This window comes from Gobio gobio, assembly GCF_949357685.1.
Source record: "Gobio gobio genome assembly, chromosome: 24".
In the NCBI taxonomy this organism is placed as follows: domain Eukaryota; kingdom Metazoa; phylum Chordata; class Actinopteri; order Cypriniformes; family Gobionidae; genus Gobio; species Gobio gobio.
Window position 1 is genome coordinate 14,065,573 of NC_137120.1, and position 20,992 is coordinate 14,086,564.

At 42.1% G+C, this 20,992-nt stretch overlaps 1 protein-coding gene across 1 annotated transcript in view; it reads right to left on the bottom strand.

The window, feature by feature from the left end:
* Positions 1-537: 537 nt before the first annotated feature.
* LOC307120394 (uncharacterized protein) overlaps positions 538-20,992 on the bottom strand; it is an 80,934-nt gene continuing 60,479 nt past the window's right edge. Inside the window, exon 6 of the mRNA XM_079807416.1 lies at positions 538-650. Within this exon, the coding sequence (XP_079663542.1) occupies positions 594-650 (57 nt within the window). The 3' untranslated portion in view covers positions 538-593. The remainder of the gene's footprint in view (positions 651-20,992) is intronic.

Below are 20,992 nucleotides of genomic sequence, written 5' to 3' on the forward strand. Positions count from 1 at the left end.
TGATTCACTGATTTATCCGCTCAGCAACGAGCCTCAGCGCTTCGCCTCAGAATTATTAGTTGATTTATTTACATCTGTAGTATTGGGTAAAGTGTTGACATATAATAGCCAACTGTTTATCCATATTGAGTTACTGGGTAACTTTATTTGTGATTGTGTAAGAACAACAGACTTTACACTTCTGTAATGTTTATTTTCTGTTTATTATTTCAGTCTTACAGACTTAAATGGGGAAAAAACTTGAGAAATAAAACTGAGGAAGAAAAGAGACAAAAAGATAAAACATCAATCCTCAACAAGACTTCTGGAGTTTCTCTTCATTGCTGTTAACTATCTGTCTAGCTAGTACAAATCAGACGTCGTACATGCGAGGGCAGAATACATGGGATTTACTTTTGGGTCAATTATCACTTTAACGTTCTGTACAAACTGCATAGAATTTCAGTTGTAGAATGAGATTGTAACTCCTGTAAATGACTGAACTGTGTATAAGCACTAAAAGGGGAATTAACAACTAAATTTAGCTACAGTGTGTACGTGGCCATAGAGACAATCTTAACACCATACAAAACAAAACACACTTATGAAGAATTTCATGAATGCCTCTTGACGACACCAGCGTACACCACCTCATCCTCCTGTTTAACACTCTGAAAGAAAACACAAGTTACAAAGAGACAAATGTAAAAAGTAAATCAGAGGAAGGTGATTTTCAAGAACAATGCTTAAGAAATCCTTCTCAAGTCATAACTCAATTTAAAAACTCTATTTTAATTATTTTCTTTTACTGTAAATTATACTGAAATTATTAAATTAAACATTCTTAAGACATTCACTTTCATGTAACCGTTATGATAGTCCAATATCACTCCATTGAACATTAGGCTATAATGAAACTATTTTACTCTCGATTCTGTGTAGAAACGTGTTTTACCACTTTTGGTTAGTTTCAAGGAGGTTTGACTAAAAGGAAACATTTCTAATGAAGACTGGAGTATATACACTCTTTCTCTCTCACAGACACAGACATGTCTTCACAGGTTTTTGTTCCGGAAGTCCAGTTTCCTGTGGAACTGTGTCTATTTCAGCCTGCAGCTGAACCCTATAACGTTTTTACCAGTAAAGAGTATGGACCGTTATTGTGCATTCCAGAAACAACACACTCTGTTTGTGCTGTGATCTTATTCCGGTCTGTCTCTAGATTACGTGCCATTTATTTTTCCTTTCAAATGGCTTCGCTGTGTCCACTCACAAATTTATTCAGGTTGTTGGATTTAACACACTTGTCTGATTGCTGCAAAACGTATTACATTTATCATGCTATTTACTGTTGAAATAATGTCTAATGTCTGTTTAATAAATGTTCATTTACTATCAACTGCATCGGCCTGTTAACACCAAATTTCCTTCCTTACTTAAAAGACAGAAAATTACTTTCCAACATTTTAATGTTACTTTTGATTTAAATGAATGAATTATTTAATTCGTTTTTAAAAAGTGTAGTATAGTGTAGTGTAGTTGTGTAGTATAGAATAGAACTATTTTCCTGCTCATCTGAACCATGATCTGAACGCACGCAAATGCAGTAAGACAGAACCAATCAATCACTGAGAGAGAGCGTTTGCTCACTGATTACACTATACAAAAAGAGCTGCGTTTCCCAAAACTATCATAAGAAACCATTAATGCTTTTGGAAACGCAGCCAAGAACAATGCTCATCCAGAAGACAGAAAACATATGTTTGAGTTATTTCACAATAAACAAATAGAAATTGTAGCCTACATAGTGCAATTACTCTTTAAATGTAATGTTTAAAGCTGATATTGATCATGTTCTGTAACTAATGTTAATTTAAATAATGTCAGAATAAAAAGATTGCATTTTATGGGTGCAACGTCCTGTCACTGGCAGTCCCTTATGAAAATGAACCATTATTTTTTACTAAAGTGACCGTAGTTCCACTATTTTTAAATATCCATGCTTACCACTACAAGTAAACATATTTTAACCATGTATAAACAAAAATATTATCTAATAAGTTTCAATTAAGGCATATTATTGAATGTTAAAATACCTTTTAAATATAATGTTAGGTGGGTATCTTTACCCATTTTACTCTTAGTAATTTTAATATTTTAATAAATTTAATAATTAAAAAGTTCAGTTTAGAAGTATCGTATCAGTATCAGTATCAATAGTGGTGATACTGGCCTTGAAAGTATCTGTATCATATCGGTATTTAAACAAAATAAGTGGTATCGCTCATCCCTAATTTAGACTCAGCCTGGACTTGGAATCAAATGAGCTGGTCTTGACTATAGTTTTAAAAAATATGGTCCTGGTCTTGTTGCTTTATACCTTGCGTGTTGCAAATTGCATAGCATGGCAGGCGAACAGTAACTTGTTTAAAGAAGGATTGTAGATGCTTTTATTAGCTGGTCCATCAAGAGGTTTTGGTCATTCAATGACAGAATCCTTGGTATAGTGCAAAAAACTACTATTGATGGAAATCTATCACTATCAGTGATGGATCAGAAGACTAACTCTCCTCAAGGAAAATTTTTAGATGGCAAGGTATAATAATTACAATTGACAAATGAAAATTAACAACTTAAACTTGCTACTGTGAAAAAAAAAGAGTACATTTATGAGGACATCCAGTACAGTTTTGTCATTGTAGCACCGTAAAAAAAAAATCAGGTCTCCAATTGAAAATTTTCTAGTGACATCTAATTTTTTTAGTTGGCCAAATTGAATTTCTGTGAATTAAATTGCGTCAATTCACAGAAATTCAATTTGGCCAACTGAAAAATTTAGATGTGATCAGTCACTAGAAAATTTTCAAGTGGAGACCTGATTTTTTTTTTTTACAGTGAGTTAAATGAGAATTTTTTGAATTTTAAAGGCAAATGTTAAAATGTTTTTCCCATGTTCAATTTTGCATATCTATGTTCAGCTTTTACATTACAGGAAATTTATACTTTTAGTAGCTAGTCTAGAAGTGTTAATTTTAGCCGAGACACCCTGAGCCCCAACACATGAACTGTTTCACAGCTATTTTTGAGTGAAGTGTCAAGATCTTATCTGCTCTTTCTCTCTGGTCATTGTGGACACACAAGTCAAGCTCATTTTTTTCTTTTGTAGCTCAGGGGCCGTATTCACAAAACATTTTATCTTACCACTAGGAGTTCTCCTAAATAGCAGTAAAAGTTCTTAGATAAGAATTTTCTCTTAAAAACCTATTCACAAAGCTGCTGGGAGCAACTTTTACTAAGGAATAGAGAGAAGTATTAAGCTAAGAGCAGGGATGACCTCGATGCTAAGGATGATGTCATCACGCTTACTAACTATGAACACAGTGATTGGCTGATAGGGGAGGGGTCTCTGTCAGTGATTGAATTATAGAAATATTTTGTTTGAACCGAGGTATCATGTCATATTCAAATAAAGATTTTAAAATAAAAATGTTGCCATATTTAAATAAAGGTTTTTTTAAAAAAAAATGCTACCATATTAAAATAAAGATTTTAAAAGTAGGCCAAATGTCACTAATTAAACAAGTTTATGTTCAGCTGATTGTCAGCCTTCAGAGATTGTAGAATTCAAGCAACAAATTATGTTTTTTAAACAAAGTTCGGGAGGATCTAATCAGCTGAAAGGAGGCATACAGTATACACAGCCGATTCACAGAGAAACCTGGTTACCTCCACAGTTTTTTGCATCCCTCCGCCAACCTGACTACTCACTCTCTTTGGAGTCTTAGGAGTCCTCTTGACTACTCTTAACGTTTCACAGATTTAGGAGCTAGTTTTAGCACTACAATGCTTTGTGAAATACTCTTAGAGCTAAAATTATGGGGCCGTATTCACAAAACAGTCGGAAAAAGGTGGCTTGCCCGCTTCAGGTGGGTGGAGAGTTCCTGCCTCAAGTGGAGGAGTTCAGGTATCTTGGGGTCTTGTTCACGAGTAAGGGAAGGATGGAACGGGAGATTGACAGACGGATCGGTGCAGCTTCTGCAGTAATGCGGTCGATGTACCGGTCTGTCGTGGTAAAGAAGGAGCTGAGCTGCAAGGCAAAGCTCTCGATTTACCGGTCAATCTACGTTCCTACTCTCACCTATGGTCATGAGCTGTGGGTCATGACCGAAAGGACAAGATCCCGGATACAGGCGGCCGAAATGAGCTTTCTTCGTAGGGTGGCTGGGCGCTCCCTGAGAGATAGGGTGAGGAGCTCAGTCTATCGGGAGGAACTCGGAGTAGAGCTGCTGCTCCTCCACATCGAGAGGAGCCAGCTGAGGTGGCTCGGGCATCTATATAGGATGCCTCCTGGACGCCTTCCCAGGGAGGTGTTCCAGGCACGTCCCACCGGGAGGAGGCCCCCGGGGAAGACCTAGGACACGCTGGAGGGACTATGTCTCCCGGCTGGCCTGGGAAGAGCTGGAGGAAGTGGCTAGGGAGAGGGAAGTCTGGGCGTCTCTGCTTAGACTGTTGCCCCCGCGACCCGGCCCCGGATAAGCGGAAGATGATGGATGGATGGTATTCACAAAACACTTAAGAACTTTTACTGCCATTTAGGAGAACTCTTAGTGGTAAGATAAAATGTTTTGTGAATACAGCCTCAGGGCCCGTATTCATAAAGAATCTTAATGCAAAGAGCAGCTCCTAGTGACAAAATTCTCAGAAAATTCTTAGAAATGTGGGCGTTTACTCTTAAAATTAACAAAAAAATCCTAGTAAAGAAAAAAGTAATTCAGAAAGCATCTTAACCCTTAAAAGAGGTCTTAAGGTCAAATTTGTTAGGAGCACGGACGAGGACTTTTACGAGGCTTAAGAGTTTCTTTAGCAGCAGAGAAAATGGCAGAAAGACGAAGAAGGAGAAGAAATGTGTTGCAGACATTGGATAACAGTGACTTAATAAGACGCTATAGATTAGATCGTGCAGGGATCATGTTTGTTGCATTAAACCCAACTTTCAAACCACCAATTAAATAGACATGCCAGCAATCAGTGTAATTGGAAAGAGTGGAACAATGTTTATAATTCTAAACCAATCAAATACCTTATAGGAAATTAACAGCATGGTAAATAATAAAAGGATTTATATACACTGAAAACATTTTTGTTTTTTTTTATTTACTAAAAAATGTTATCGTAAGTGGTCGCAATCAAATTATTTGATCTCAATTTAAACAAAAACACATGCAATTCCCATAAAACCAATTCATTTTTTAAAATTAAAATCAAAAAACTAAATTTAAATTATTTAAACGAGCACAAATTAATTATGCTTAATTTAATCGGGTCATAATATTTTTTTTTCAGTGTACATATATATATAATGTGTGTGTGTGAGAGAGAACGGTAAAATAGGACAATTTGCGCTTGTCATTTCAAAGTGAAGGCTTAGAATAGACCCTATACTTAAAAGCACTCCTTTTTTCCCCTTTTTGGACAACCAACCAATCACAGTCTTCAAAAGACTGTGTCATACGTAGCAACGGGGTCAGCCCCTCCTCTTCACTAAGATAAAAGTTTTTTTATTTTCCTTGCTCAGAGTTGCTCTCAGATCAGTCCCGAATAGCTCTTAAGCTAAGACTCCTACGTAAAAGTTTTTAAGCTAAATTAGGAGTTTTCTGAGAGGACTCTTAGAATCTTTATGAATACGGGCCCAGGAGTCTTAAAATTAGAACTGACACGCCCATTATTTTGAAGAGTTTCTCCTAAATTGGCAAGTTAGGAGCTATTTTTAACCTTAAGATGTTTTGTGAATACGGCCCCTGAGCATGTGCAAGAGCTAAATAGTAAAAATAGTTGTTTAAATTTGTGAATAAAATTGTATAATACTAATATATTAAAGGAACTGTATGTAAGAAATGTATTTCAATTAATCATAAAATGGCCCTGATATGTCACTAGACATTAAGAAATCATGTTAATTTCAAATATTTATATCACTGACAACGGTTGTCCGGCCAAGATATTGTCATTTTAAAAGTGAAGTTGCAGCCCTCAACTGATTTTGATGTTGACATGTTGTGTTTTGGCCTGAAGCGCCACCCTCCACCTGTCTACCAATCACGAAGTCAGTAGTGTTTCTGCATTCGGGTTGCCCGCTCTGCTCTAGTTACCACAGCTGCAGCTACAAACTTTTTGGATAAACAATGTCTAACTTTACGAAACCTAAACGACCTCGTTATGAATCAGAAAAACGTTGTGACAGTGTCCGAAATAAAACAAGGATTTGAGATGCCTTTGAAAGATAGAGACGGCTGAAAACGGAGAATAATTTGAAGACTGATGCCAACGTTGCTAATTTTCTCCTGGACAGGTAAGGTTCATCTATGTTTGGCTAACTTGTACTTAATGTAAATGGACATTTCAAATATTCATGACAGTCGAACAAAGATATGCATGTTCGTGCAAAGTAACGTTAGGTTAGCGCAGATGGAGGAGGTGGGTCATTGAATTGAAAAGGTAACGTTAAGGAATTGTTTGGTAAATAAAAACGGCGAGTCGTCATTGCTAACATTAGTAATGCATTATCAGAGCCCGTTTCTCTGTCATTATGCTGGGACGCTGAGGAAAACAACATTAGCACGCCTATTACCACTGTGTAAACGTATTTGAGACAGTAGCCTAACGTTACCTCAGTAAAAATGATTCCTCATTCGTTCTTCGCATATATAGTGGACAAAACATGCTGCAAGTTGACCTGTATGACCATTGCTAATGTTATTTAGCTTTGCTGTAATTTTACTATAGTATTTTTTCATACTGTCACATACGAGCGTTCATATTTATGATTATATTTGGCTAATCGCCATTAGTACATTTTTGCGATTCATAATTACTTCACAAAACATCGCTCTTGAAGCATAAACATAATTTACAGAAAGAAAAAAAACGTACTGTGTACGACTCGTCACTTGCCATTGAAAGCTCCGTGTAGCAGCCTACGTTCCTGCTGGATCCTGCAGCCTATCTGGCCACCTCGAGTCAGGGGGAGGGGGAGAGGGGATACACCGCTCTACAGTCATTTGAAAGTGATTGCAGTACCAGTTTTGGCCACAGTCCTACATACAGCTCCTTTAACTAATGTGTTTTATGTCATAGATCAAAACGTGAAAATATTTAGAGGCTTTGTTAACCACAGACCTTATTTCAGGCGATTTAGAAAAAAACCCATTCAAAAAACCCATAGACTTTTGGGGCGAGGGAACCGGAAGTGCTAAAATGCTAACTCACTTCCGCCTTTTGGCCTACAAAGTGACGTCATAACTTTGGCACTCTATGGCTCAGATGTATTTCACAGAATGTCAGTTTGAGTGAGTCTGGGCTTCAGTGTTTAGATTTGAATTTTTGACAGTTGGACAGTTTGAAAATCTGAACATTCCGTCAATGAAAGTCTATGGGAGTTTTTCTGAGTTTTAATCAGCATTTTTAGGAAAACCGTAAGTCAGATCAGTTAGAAAAGATATAGCATACTGATGCTGCGTTCTATTATTTATCCGTGTCGGAGCTCCGACTAGGAAGACAGACGTTACCTAGCAACACGCACCAACACGCCCCCTTTCCTCGGATTTTGCCGCTTGGAAGTTTGGACAACCGTGAGGACACCGAGCAAGAATTCCGAATCGGAATACAAGATGGCTGTGACCTGTGTGACTTGTAAGTATGAATTGTTTTCATTGTTTTTGGACCGATTTAGTTGTTTAAATGTTCATTTGGCAAAGATGTTCAGATATCTCTATGCCTAGTAGATCTACAACAAACGTTCATTAAAAAGGGTCCTGTACCCGCCTTTTTCAAACTGGCGCAGCGCTGACTCGCGGTAGGTAACGTTAGAAAATGCATGATTTGATTTGATAACGTTAACCTAGATTATTGTTAGCTATTATTAGGCGCATAACCAAGTGTGTGTGCGGAGTGTGGAGCGTGCACTGCATGACGAGGCGCCGTCCATGTTTTTCTCCGACTCGGACGCGCAAAACATACCAGAACGCTTGAAGTGTGGAAGTGACGTCATATCCGAGGGCCGAGTCGGATCGTTGACCATAATGGAACGCACCATGAGTCAGACTAGTCTGCAGGTTTGAGCCGAGTTTGGAGTTTGTGGAGTTAAAGCTCTAGGAGGAGTCCCCCAAGCCAACTTAATTAGCAAATGAAATAAAGAGACTCTTGCGCTGCGGCGTCTGAAAGCGGGACATCATCTGGGATGAGTGCATATTTCCACTCTCACACAGGTTTGCAGGGCTGACTCAGGTGCCATGTTGCTAAGATGCGTAAAAAGTCAGTTTTTCATAAAAAAAATAAAAATAATAATATTTGCCACACTCTTAAGGCTACCGACGTTGCCCATCCCTGATATATTTGATGTTTAGTGATTCTATTATATAGGCCTACTGTTCATATTTTTTTAAACAATAATATCAAAATTTAATATCCATGTGTAAAAAATCAGTTTTTCATAAAAAATACAATATTTGCCACTGAGAAGTGGATCCGTGCACGGTGCTCACTCTTAAGGCTAATATTGCCCACAACCCATTGCGCTTTGGAGGAGGATTCGGCTCAGAACTACAAACACGAGTAAAAAGTGTTTAAAAACAAAACAAAACATGGCGGGTATGTGCGACCGACTGTGAGATAAAGTTTTGACGATATTCAAAGTTTAACCTGATAAAAATATATTTATTTAATGTATCCATGTTATATTTAATCTGCAATAACAATGTGGACTTTTATTACGATCCGTTTCTCCATTAATATGAGGAGAGTTCTCTGCAGGAAAGACCTGCACCTGCAGATCAACGTGCTACTGCATTTCTCTCCGATACGGTAGGAAATCAAAGATGAGGATTTTAACTGTGACAAAATGATTGACAGTCCAGTTTTACAGTGTGTCTATTAGGATGCGTGTCAGGATGACACAGAGCAACCGTTAAAGACGCAATTGTATGATATATGTAGGCTATGTGACGACAGTAGCCTATGTCCCAAAAGCTTGTCAACTCTTTTGCTACACACTCAAAAATACATTTCCTTCACAAAATGTATGTTACTTTGCATACAATTAAACTATATACAGCACAATAAAGTAAATCAAATAAAATGTACACAAACCTGTATTTTACCGAAGACATGCACCAATTTGACGGCACTGCACTGCTCTCTCCTGAAGAGGTCGCAAATGATCTGCGCGCTTCAGAAGCATGAGGTTAGGGTGGTAGGCTAGGGAGTGTGCGCTTGGTGACGGTAGACATATTTTAAAAAAATCAACTTGTTTTCTGCAAATTCCACCCGATTCTTGTTCTATATCTCCTAAAGTACAAATGTGGTGTGTTTCCATGTTCTTTAATTGTTTCATTATTTAATAATTGGACAAAGTCATGACCAATACTACTTATTAAGGAGTTCGTTTTAATGCCGAACTACTTAGTTGTTTGAACCCGGGGAAGGCGTGGTTGACACGCTATGTTACTACGCTCACTTGATTGCCCTGTGCTAAACCAAATGCATAAAGACGAAAGTTGAAGTCCAAAGTGGTCCATTTATTTTAATACAGCATTGTCCATAGTTTCCATCAGTGTAACAATACAAAGCGCCGCACGCAAGCGGTCAAAAACCCTTTGCCCTTCCGGGTCAAACACCTGTCAACAACATTGTATCTGCTGCCTTTATACCTAAGGCTAAGTTACAGACATACGCCACCCAGTGTTAAACAACGGAATTACAACCCAAATACAAAACAGCATTTTGGCTCTAACACACCGGCCCCTAATTGTTGATGACCGGCAGACACAACAATTAAAACAAATGAAACAAAAGGAACCAAGTAAATATCATGAAAATCAAAATTATATCTTCTCATTTAAACCCCATACACCAAACAAAGTTTGATCACGGGTCTCTCAATGATATTAGATTTTGTCTGCAACTTCACAGAGCGTACCAAGCCCTGCTTATCAGGAAAAACTTCAAGTACTCTGGCGAGTGGCCAAGAACCACGAGGGGCTGAAGCATCCATGACGACCACAATATCTCCAATCTTCAAACTCCTCTTCTTGTCGTTCCACCTTTGCCTCTCCTGAAGTAGAGGCAGGTACTCCCTCACCCATCTCTTCCAAAACAAGTCTGAGAGATATTGCACCTGTCTCCACCTTCTTCTTACGTAGAGGTCATGAGGCTTGAACAATCCAGGGGGTAAGGCTGGCTTCCCCTTAAGCAAAAGTAGATGGTTAGGTGTAAGTGATTCCAAATCATTTGGATCATCTGACAGTTTGGTAAGTGGCCGGTCGTTCAAGATGGCTTCTGCTTCACAGAACACTGTATGCAAACCATCATCATCTAGCGTCTGCTGACCTAGGACAGAGCTAAGGACCCTTCTTACGATGCGGATCATCCTCTCCCACACACCGCCATGATGGGACCCGGCTGGTGGGTTAAAACTCCAGCGAATTCCAACTTGGGAAAGGACTCCTTCAATCTGCTGATGGTTAAGTGCAACAAGAGCTTCCTTCAGTTCTCGGTTCGCCCCAATAAAGTTTGTACCGTTGTCAGACACCAGGTGAGTTACTTGCCCTCTTCTGCTTATAAAGCGCCGCAGAGCATTGATACAGGCATCAGTTTCCAAGGACGCCACAACTTCTAGATGGACAGCTCTGCTGGCTAAACAGGTAAGTATAACTCCATACCGCTTACAAATTCCTCTTCCTTTCCTCACTTCCAAGGGACCAAAAAAGTCCACTCCCGTGTTGGTAAAAGGGGGTAGGTCTGGCTGAATTCTCATCTCTGGAAGATCAGCCATCTTTTGTTCCAGAAGACGTCCATTGTAGCGCCTACAGAAGCTGCATTCCGTAATAACTTTTCGGATGGCCGCATTCGCCTTAGTAATCCAGAATTTCTTCCTTACTGATGACAACGTGTGAGCACGTCCAGCATGGCCCAGACTCTGATGAACATATTTGAGGATGAGCGTTGCTACATGCTGCTCTTTGGAGAGGATAATGGGATGTTTAACTTCCTCAGGCATCGCTCCCCTACTCAGCCTCCCTCCAACCCTCAATAAACCATCAACTAGGACAGGGTCCAGCCTATATATTGGACTCTGACGACTCACCGCTGCCTTCTTAGAGGACAATGAAGCAATCTCCTCCTCAAATCGTTTCTGCTGGCAATATTTAATCACTGCAGCCTCTGCTTCTGACAAGTCATCTACAGTCAAGGTTTTACTCCTAGGAATCACAATGAACCCTTTCCCATCAGTCTGCCTTGAACTGGATTGCCTAGTTTCCTCTGACTGGATTACCAAAGGCTCCTTTAGCCATTTTCTCCAGCGAGCCTTTTCCAACAACACTGCCTTCAAACGGAGAAACCAAGCGGCTGTCCTCTTGTGCTTCCTCCAGTCAGAAAAGTAGCTAACAAGCTGATCAGTGGGCGTGACTAAGTCACGCACATTTATAGCATTTGTGGTGGCCTCTCTTCTCACCTCTTGGTCGTCAGGATTCAATGAAGCATCCGGGGCATTATTAGGCCAGTCCTCCTCCTGCTCCCACAGAAATGTAGGACCTTCCCACCACCTGGTGGTCTGTAGAAAGTCTGCAGCCGTCAAACCCCTCGATGCGTCGTCAGCCGGATTGTCCTTGGAGCAGACATGCCTCCATTGCCAGGGTTCTGATGCCTCTCGGATGGTTGAAATTCTATTAGCCACAAATATGTGAAACCGTCTATCCTCATTCTTGATGTACTTTATAACGGAAGTACTGTCTGTCCAAAAGACCGAATCTTCCAACCTGAAGTTTAATTCCAACTTTAGCATTGAGTCTACACGTACAGCAAGAACTGCTGCTGTTAACTCCAGTCGTGGAATAGTGATGGTCTTCAACGGTGTCACCCTAGCCTTGCCGAGCAGAAAGGAGACTCGGATGTGACGTTGCTGGCTCAGCATCCTCAAGTATGTAACAGTCCCATAACCAGCTTCACTGGCGTCAGCGAAGTGATGTAGCTGGGCTTCGGCAACCTCACCAAAGTCCACTGGCTTGACGTATCTTGGTGCCTCAAAAGCATTGAGCTGGTCCAGGTCTTCCAACCATACTTTCCATTGGTTTAAGATGTCAGATGGCAAGGCATCATCCCATGCACATCCTCTTCGGCATAGTTCCTGCTGCATCACCTTTGCAGGCAGTGTCACTGGTGCCGGGAAGCCTAGGGGGTCATACACTGAGCAGATGGTTGACAACATACCACGTCTGGTTAGTGCCTGTTGCCTCACTTCGATCTTAAATTTGAAGGAGTCGGTTTCTACAGACCACAATAGACCCAGAGCTCTCTCCACTGGCAGCTTGTCCCGATCCAGATCCAACTCCTTTAAATCCTTAGCCCTTCGCTCTGTAGCAATGGCATGCAAGACGGTGCGGCTGTTGCTAATCCACTTCTCCAAGACAAAACCTCCTTTCTGGCACAGTAAAGTTAGGTCTTGGATCATCTGGATAGCATCCCCTTCAGTGGAGGAGCTCTCCAAAGTGTCGTCCACGTAAAAGTTTTTCTTGACGGCTTGACATACATTGACAGCAAACTCAGACTGATGATCATCAGCGCTTTTCCTCAGTGCATAGCTTGCACAGCTGGGAGAGGACACAGCACCAAACAAGTGAACGGTCATCCTATGCTCCACCAAGTCCTGGGTAACATCTCCATTTGGCCACCAGAGAAAACGGAGGAAATCCCGGTCTTCTTCTGCAACCTTTACCTGGTGAAACATGGCTTGTATATCGCCCATGAATGCTACAGGTTCCTCTCTGAAACGAAACAAGACCCCAAGCAGCGAGCTGGTGAGGTTAGGGCCCTGAAGCAGCTCCTTATTCAAGGATGCTCCTTGAAAAGTGGCTCCACAATCAAACACAACCCGAAGTGTTCTTTTCCTTGGGTGGTGGACCGCATGGTGGGGAATGTACCACACTCTTCCAGGCTCACCCTGAAGCTTCTGCTGGGGCACAAGCTCTGCATAGGTGTTAGCGATAAGGCCGTTCACATACTGTGCATACTCCTGGTGCAAGCTGTCATTACTCAAGAACCTTCTTCTTAAGCCCTGCATCCTTTGCTTCACCACAACCAAGTTATTAGGCAGAGAAACATCCTTTTTCTTGAAGGGTAACTTTAAACAGTACCTTCCATCTTGCAGCACTGCTGAATCCTCCATGATCTCCATAAATCTGATGTCGTCTCGAGACATTTCCCTTTCCTCTGCAGCCTTCTCACTGAAGTCATGGTTGTATTGACTGACAAGCATATCTTCGAGCCTTTGCAAAGAGATATGGTTCACTGTGGCTGAGGATAATGATGCATCACTGTTTCCACTCAGTGGGCCATTAACCACCCATCCCAACACTGTCCTAATAACGTACGGGCCATCCTGGCTGCTATTAATGACCTCCCAGGGTTCTAATACCTTGGGTGCGTTAGTTCCGATTAAGAGGTCAACATCTGCCTTCACACTTGGAATGCGCACACTTGATAGATGAGGCCACTTAGCCAGATCCTCCGACCGTATCATATTATCCACAGTGACTGGCATTTCTTTCTGTGTAAATACCTCAGGGAGGGTATAATAATCATTAGCCTCCAAATTGGACACCTCCAAACCTGACAAAGAAAATGATGAAACGACCCTTTCTTGCCCCATTGTGTGCAACATGAAGCTTGTTGCTTTGCCTGTGATGTTCAACTTCCGCATCAGGTGTTCAGAGCAGAATGTGGCGGAACTTCCCGGATCTAGAAAAGCATATGTTGTAATTACCTGGCTTCCCTTTGCCGACTTCACCTTGACAGGAAGGATGGATAACACACTCTGGTCCTTACCGGCCCCTGTGTGTCCTACATGTTTGAGGAGAAGACTGTTGCTGGCCAGGTGAAGCTGTTAACTGTTCCTGAGTCACTTGTCTTTTAATGTGTAACACAGTAGGGTGAGATTGTCCACAGATTTTACATGCCAAGCGACCCTCACAGTCCCTGCTCATGTGGCCGGCGCGTAGACATGCAAAACAAACTCCCTTTTGTCTCAGGAAGAGAATCTTCTCCTTGTGCATTTTACCTTTAAACTGCTTGCACTCCTCCACAAGGTGGCGACGATCACACCAAAGGCACTTAGCTTCCTCCATGTGCTCTGTACCCAACGGTTGCTCCTTTACATCCTCAAACAACTCTTCAGTCACAGCAGCAGCAACAATGTTACCCCTTACATAGCTCCTGGGCTGTGAATTAAACCTTGAAGAAAGCCTTGGTGCTGAGGAAGTATGTGGATCCTGTATGTCGCCAAACAGAGGGTCGGAAAGGATTTTGACATGGCGTTCAATAAACTGGACCAAGTCATTAATGTGGGCTCGGTCATGAGACCCTTCCATGATGTCATGAGCTGTAGTTCTCCTTTGCGCTCTCATCCTATATGGCAGCTTGGAGATAATGGTCCTCATATTGACAGGCATGTCCAGTTCCTGCACATAATGAAGCTCCCCCATTATATTACAGCAGCCACGTAAAAACAATGAATAGTCTTGTAGTGCTCTTAAATCCTCCGCCTTAACCACTTGCCAGGCCAACGCCTTTTTCATATAAGCTGTGGCGACCTTGTATGGATTGCCAAAGTGTTCCTGCAGCAGACCTTTTGCCACTTTGTAGCCATGATCAGTCTCCATATGCTGACAGCTACGCACCAACTCTTGTGGCTGACCTCTGGTGAACTGCTCTAGATAATAGAGACAGTCTGCACTTCCAGCTTTGCTTTCCACACCTTGTTCAAAGGCTCTGGTGAATGATCTGAACTGGAGAGGGTCCCCATCAAACACAGGAATCTCTCTTAATGGCAGAGATGATGCATGATGTTGACGAACCAGGGTAGCGGTGATATCATTTTGTCTTTGCATAATGGCGAGTAGATCTGGGGAATGAGTTCCATTGGCTGACTGGTCTGTGTAAGGCCTTTGCGGTTCATGTTGTTTCATGGTTGTCACCTGCTGCTGATACTCGGCTGGTTCCAATGTTCCTTGCTGTAGCTCACGTGGATCATACTGATGTTTAGAGGCATCCCTACACCACAGCTCAGTTTGCCTTTTAAGCACGTCTGGTGACAACGGGTTGTTAGGTGGTAGCGGTCCTTTGACGGAGACATGTTGTGTTAGCTTTGATAATCGAGGTTGAAATTCCTTTGTTGTAGGGTTTAAGGCACTTCTTGATTGCATTTTCCTTTTTTCTTTTTCCACATAGGAATTTATGCCATTTGAAGATGCTACTGAACAACCTTTCTAATCGGCGGCCTGTAACACAGACAACCTAGCAGCAGATGCAGCCAACTCTGCATCTACATCAAGCTGCTCCCTTCTCCTCCTCAGTTGCTGTTCCTGTTCCTCAAGAGCGTGTCTTTCTTTTAAAGCTGCAGCTCTAGCCACAAGTGCAGCTCTTTCGGCCTCAGCCTTTATCCTAGCTGAGGAAGTGCTGGATCTTCCACTGCTAACACTTTTATGTGACCGTTTGCTACTGATATTAGACACACTGTCATTTTGATTGACACCATCCCCACAGTTGCCATTTTCATTTAAACCAGCGTCAAACATTTCAGGTGACACAGTTGACAAAGCAAAATTACCATTTTCAGAACACTTTGCAACAAAGCCCTTTGTTTCAGAAATAACATCATTGTTAGCTATCATCTTTGCTTTAAACCAAGTTTTATGTTTTTCCTTTTCATCAATAGGCAATAAACTCAACAAAGACTCATGAATACGTTTTGCATCATTACATGTTTCTATTAGTTCCTTCAGAGCATTTTGTAACTGTGATTTTTGATTTTTTAAACCTTGCATTGATTTTCTAATTATGCTGGCGTTGTCCAGTTTAGACTTTCTATCTGCTTGCAACGTAGTTAGTTTATCAACAAGCAATTCTGCACGTTTAGAAATCTTGTGATCACCAACATTAACACTGCTGGGTTTACTACCAGCTTGCATTGCAGTCTGTTCAATCGCGGGAGATTGTATATCCATGATAAACAATAGATCAAACGATTCGCTTTTAAGTCCGTAGGTCTAACACAAAGTTCGCAAAGTCATAAAAAGTCTCCGGTCAGTCTGCCGGTGTTTAACACGTGTGTTTGTTTTTTATACCCGGGTATGTGTGCACACAATTTAAATGGCCATTAAAGATTGTAGCGCTACAAATACCTCTTTCGTTGGGCGCCGTGCAGTCATCAGATGGTCTCTTGTACTCCGTGGTCTGATTTCAGTATCCAACCAACTCCTTATCACCAGAAAGCCCATGTTATATCCAAACAATAATCCACAAAGAAACAGACGGCTCTTCGGCTGCTCTCAATTCCATGCATGCATGCCGAAGACTCCGACGTTTGTAAACAAGGTCCGAGCTGATGCGGGGTTTTTGACAAATTTTAAGGAGTTCGTTTTAATGCCGAACTACTTAGTTGTTTGAACCCGGGGAAGGCGTGGTTGACACGCTATGTTACTACGCTCACTTGATTGCCCTGTGCTAAACCAAATGCATAAAGACGAAAGTTGAAGTCCAAAGTGGTCCATTTATTTTAATACAGCATTGTCCATAGTTTCCATCAGTGTAACAATACAAAGCGCCGCACGCAAGCGGTCAAAAACCCTTTGCCCTTCCGGGTCAAACACCTGTCAACAACATTGTATCTGCTGCCTTTATACCTAAGGCTAAGTTACAGACATACGCCACCCAGTGTTAAACAACGGAATTACAACCCAAATACAAAACAGCATTTTGGCTCTAACACTACTATTTAAGACACTAAAACACACTTAACATACGCTAAAAATCTAATATGCACTCAAAAGCATTGAGCTGGTCCAGGTCTTCCAACCATACTTTCCATTGGTTTAAGATGTCAGATGGCAAGGCATCATCCCATGCACATCCTCTTCGGCATAGTTCCTGCTGCATCACCTTTGCAGGCAGTGTCACTGGTGCCGGGAAGCCTAGGGGGTCATACACTGAGCAGATGGTTGACAACATACCACGTCTGGTAAGTGCCTGTTGCCTCACTTCGATCTTAAATTTGAAGGAGTCGGTTTCTACAGACCACAATAGACCCAGAGCTCTCTCCACTGGCAGCTTGTCCCGATCCAGATCCAACTCCTTTAAATCCTTAGCCCTTCGCTCTGTAGCAATGGCATGCAAGACGGTGCGGCTGTTGCTAATCCACTTCTCCAAGACAAAACCTCCTTTCTGGCACAGTAAAGTTAGGTCTTGGATCATCTGGATAGCATCCCCTTCAGTGGAGGAGCTCTCCAAAGTGTCGTCCACGTAAAAGTTTTTCTTGACGGCTTGACATACATTGACAGCAAACTCAGACTGATGATCATCAGCGCTTTTCCTCAGTGCATAGCTTGCACAGCTGGGAGAGGACACAGCACCAAACAAGTGAACGGTCATCCTATGCTCCACCAAGTCCTGGGTAACATCTCCATTTGGCCACCAGAGAAAACGGAGGAAATCCCGGTCTTCTTCTGCAACCTTTACCTGGTGAAACATGGCTTGTATATCGCCCATGAATGCTACAGGTTCCTCTCTGAAACGAAACAAGACCCCAAGCAGCGAGCTGGTGAGGTTAGGGCCCTGAAGCAGCTCCTTATTCAAGGATGCTCCTTGAAAAGTGGCTCCACAATCAAACACAACCCGAAGTGTTCTTTTCCTTGGGTGGTGGACCGCATGGTGGGGAATGTACCACACTCTTCCAGGCTCACCCTGAAGCTTCTGCTGGGGCACAAGCTCTGCATAGGTGTTAGCGATAAGGCCGTTCACATACTGTGCATACTCCTGGTGCAAGCTGTCATTACTCAAGAACCTTCTTCTTAAGCCCTGCATCCTTTGCTTCACCACAACCAAGTTATTAGGCAGAGAAACATCCTTTTTCTTGAAGGGTAACTTTAAACAGTACCTTCCATCTTGCAGCACTGCTGAATCCTCCATGATCTCCATAAATCTGATGTCGTCTCGAGACATTTCCCTTTCCTCTGCAGCCTTCTCACTGAAGTCATGGTTGTATTGACTGACAAGCATATCTTCGAGCCTTTGCAAAGAGATATGGTTCACTGTGGCTGAGGATAATGATGCATCACTGTTTCCACTCAGTGGGCCATTAACCACCCATCCCAACACTGTCCTAATAACGTACGGGCCATCCTGGCTGCTATTAATGACCTCCCAGGGTTCTAATACCTTGGGTGCGTTAGTTCCGATTAAGAGGTCAACATCTGCCTTCACACTTGGAATGCGCACACTTGATAGATGAGGCCACTTAGCCAGATCCTCCGACCGTATCATATTATCCACAGTGACTGGCATTTCTTTCTGTGTAAATACCTCAGGGAGGGTATAATAATCATTAGCCTCCAAATTGGACACCTCCAAACCTGACAAAGAAAATGATGAAACGACCCTTTCTTGCCCCATTGTGTGCAACATGAAGCTTGTTGCTTTGCCTGTGATGTTCAACTTCCGCATCAGGTGTTCAGAGCAGAATGTGGCGGAACTTCCCGGATCTAGAAAAGCATATGTTGTAATTACCTGGCTTCCCTTTGCCGACTTCACCTTGACAGGAAGGATGGATAACACACTCTGGTCCTTACCGGCCCCTGTATGTCCTACATGTTTGAGGAGAAGACTGTTGCTGGCCAGGTGAAGCTGTTAACTGTTCCTGAGTCACTTGTCTTTTAATGTGTAACACAGTAGGGTGAGATTGTCCACAGATTTTACATGCCAAGCGACCCTCACAGTCCCTGCTCATGTGGCCGGCGCGTAGACATGCAAAACAAACTCCCTTTTGTCTCAGGAAGAGAATCTTCTCCTTGTGCATTTTACCTTTAAACTGCTTGCACTCCTCCACAAGGTGGCGACGATCACACCAAAGGCACTTAGCTTCCTCCATGTGCTCTGTACCCAACGGTTGCTCCTTTACATCCTCAAACAACTCTTCAGTCACAGCAGCAGCAACAATGTTACCCCTTACATAGCTCCTGGGCTGTGAATTAAACCTTGAAGAAAGCCTTGGTGCTGAGGAAGTATGTGGATCCTGTATGTCGCCAAACAGAGGGTCGGAAAGGATTTTGACATGGCGTTCAATAAACTGGACCAAGTCATTAATGTGGGCTCGGTCATGAGACCCTTCCATGATGTCATGAGCTGTAGTTCTCCATTGCGCTCTCATCCTATATGGCAGCTTGGAGATAATGGTCCTCATATTGACAGGCATGTCCAGTTCCTGCACATAATGAAGCTCCCCCATTATATTACAGCAGCCACGTAAAAACAATGAATAGTCTTGTAGTGCTCTTAAATCCTCCGCCTTAACCACTTGCCAGGCCAACGCCTTTTTCATATAAGCTGTGGCGACCTTGTATGGATTGCCAAAGTGTTCCTGCAGCAGACCTTTTGCCACTTTGTAGCCATGATCAGTCTCCATATGCTGACAGCTACGCACCAACTCTTGTGGCTGACCTCTGGTGAACTGCTCTAGATAATAGAGACAGTCTGCACTTCCAGCTTTGCTTTCCACACCTTGTTCAAAGGCTCTGGTGAATGATCTGAACTGGAGAGGGTCCCCATCAAACACAGGAATCTCTCTTAATGGCAGAGATGATGCATGATGTTGACAAACCAGGGTAGCGGTGATATCATTTTGTCTTTGCATAATGGCGAGTAGATCTGGGGAATGAGTTCCATTGGCTGACTGGTCTGTGTAAGACCTTTGCGGTTCATGTTGTTTCATGGTTGTCACCTGCTGCTGATACTCGGCTGGTTCCAATGTTCCTTGCTGTAGCTCACGTGGATCGTACTGATGTTTAGAGGCATCCCTACACCACAGCTCAGTTTGCCTTTTAAGCACGTCTGGTGACAACGGGTTGTTAGGTGGTAGCGGTCCTTTGACGGAGACATGTTGTGTTAGCTTTGATAATCGAGGTTGAAATTCCTTTGTTGTAGGGTTTAAGGCACTTCTTGATTGCATTTTCCTTTTTTCTTTTTCCACATAGGAATTCATGCCATTTGAAGATGCTACTGAACAACCTTTCTGATCGGCGGCCTGTAACACAGACAACCTAGCAGCAGATGCAGCCAACTCTGCATCTACATCAAGCTGCTCCCTTCTCCTCCTCAGTTGCTGTTCCTGTTCCTCAAGAGCGTGTCTTTCTTTTAAAGCTGCAGCTCTAGCCACAAGTGCAGCTCTTTCGGCCTCAGCCTTTATCCTAGCTGAGGAAGTGCTGGATCTTCCACTGCTAACACTTTTATGTGACCGTTTGCTACTGATATTAGACACACTGTCATTTTGATTGACACCATCCCCACAGTTGCCATTTTCATTTAAACCAGCGTCAAACATTTCAGGTGACACAGTTGACAAAGAAAAATTACCATTTTCAGAACACTTTGCAACAAAGCCCTTTGTTTCAGAAATAACATCATTGTTAGCTATCATCTTTGCTTTAAACCAAGTTTTATGTTTTTCCTTTTCATCAATAGGCAATAAACTCAACAAAGACTCATGAATACGTTTTGCATCATTACATGTTTCTATTAGTTCCTTCAGAGCATTTTGTAACTGTGATTTTTGATTTTTTAAACCTTGCATTGATTTTCTAATTATGCTGGCGTTGTCCAGTTTAGACTTTCTATCTGCTTGCAACGTAGTTAGTTTATCAACAAGCAATTCTGCACGTTTAGAAATCTTGTGATCACCAACATTAACACTGCTGGGTTTACTACCAGCTTGCATTGCAGTCTGTTCAATCGCGGGAGATTGTTTATCCATGATAAACAATAGATCAAACGATTCGCTTTTAAGTCCGTAGGTCTAACACAAAGTTCGCAAAGTCATAAAAAGTCTCCGGTCAGTCTGCCGGTGTTTAACACGTGTGTTTGTTTTTTATACCCGGGTATGTGTGCACACAATTTAAATGGCCATTAAAGATTG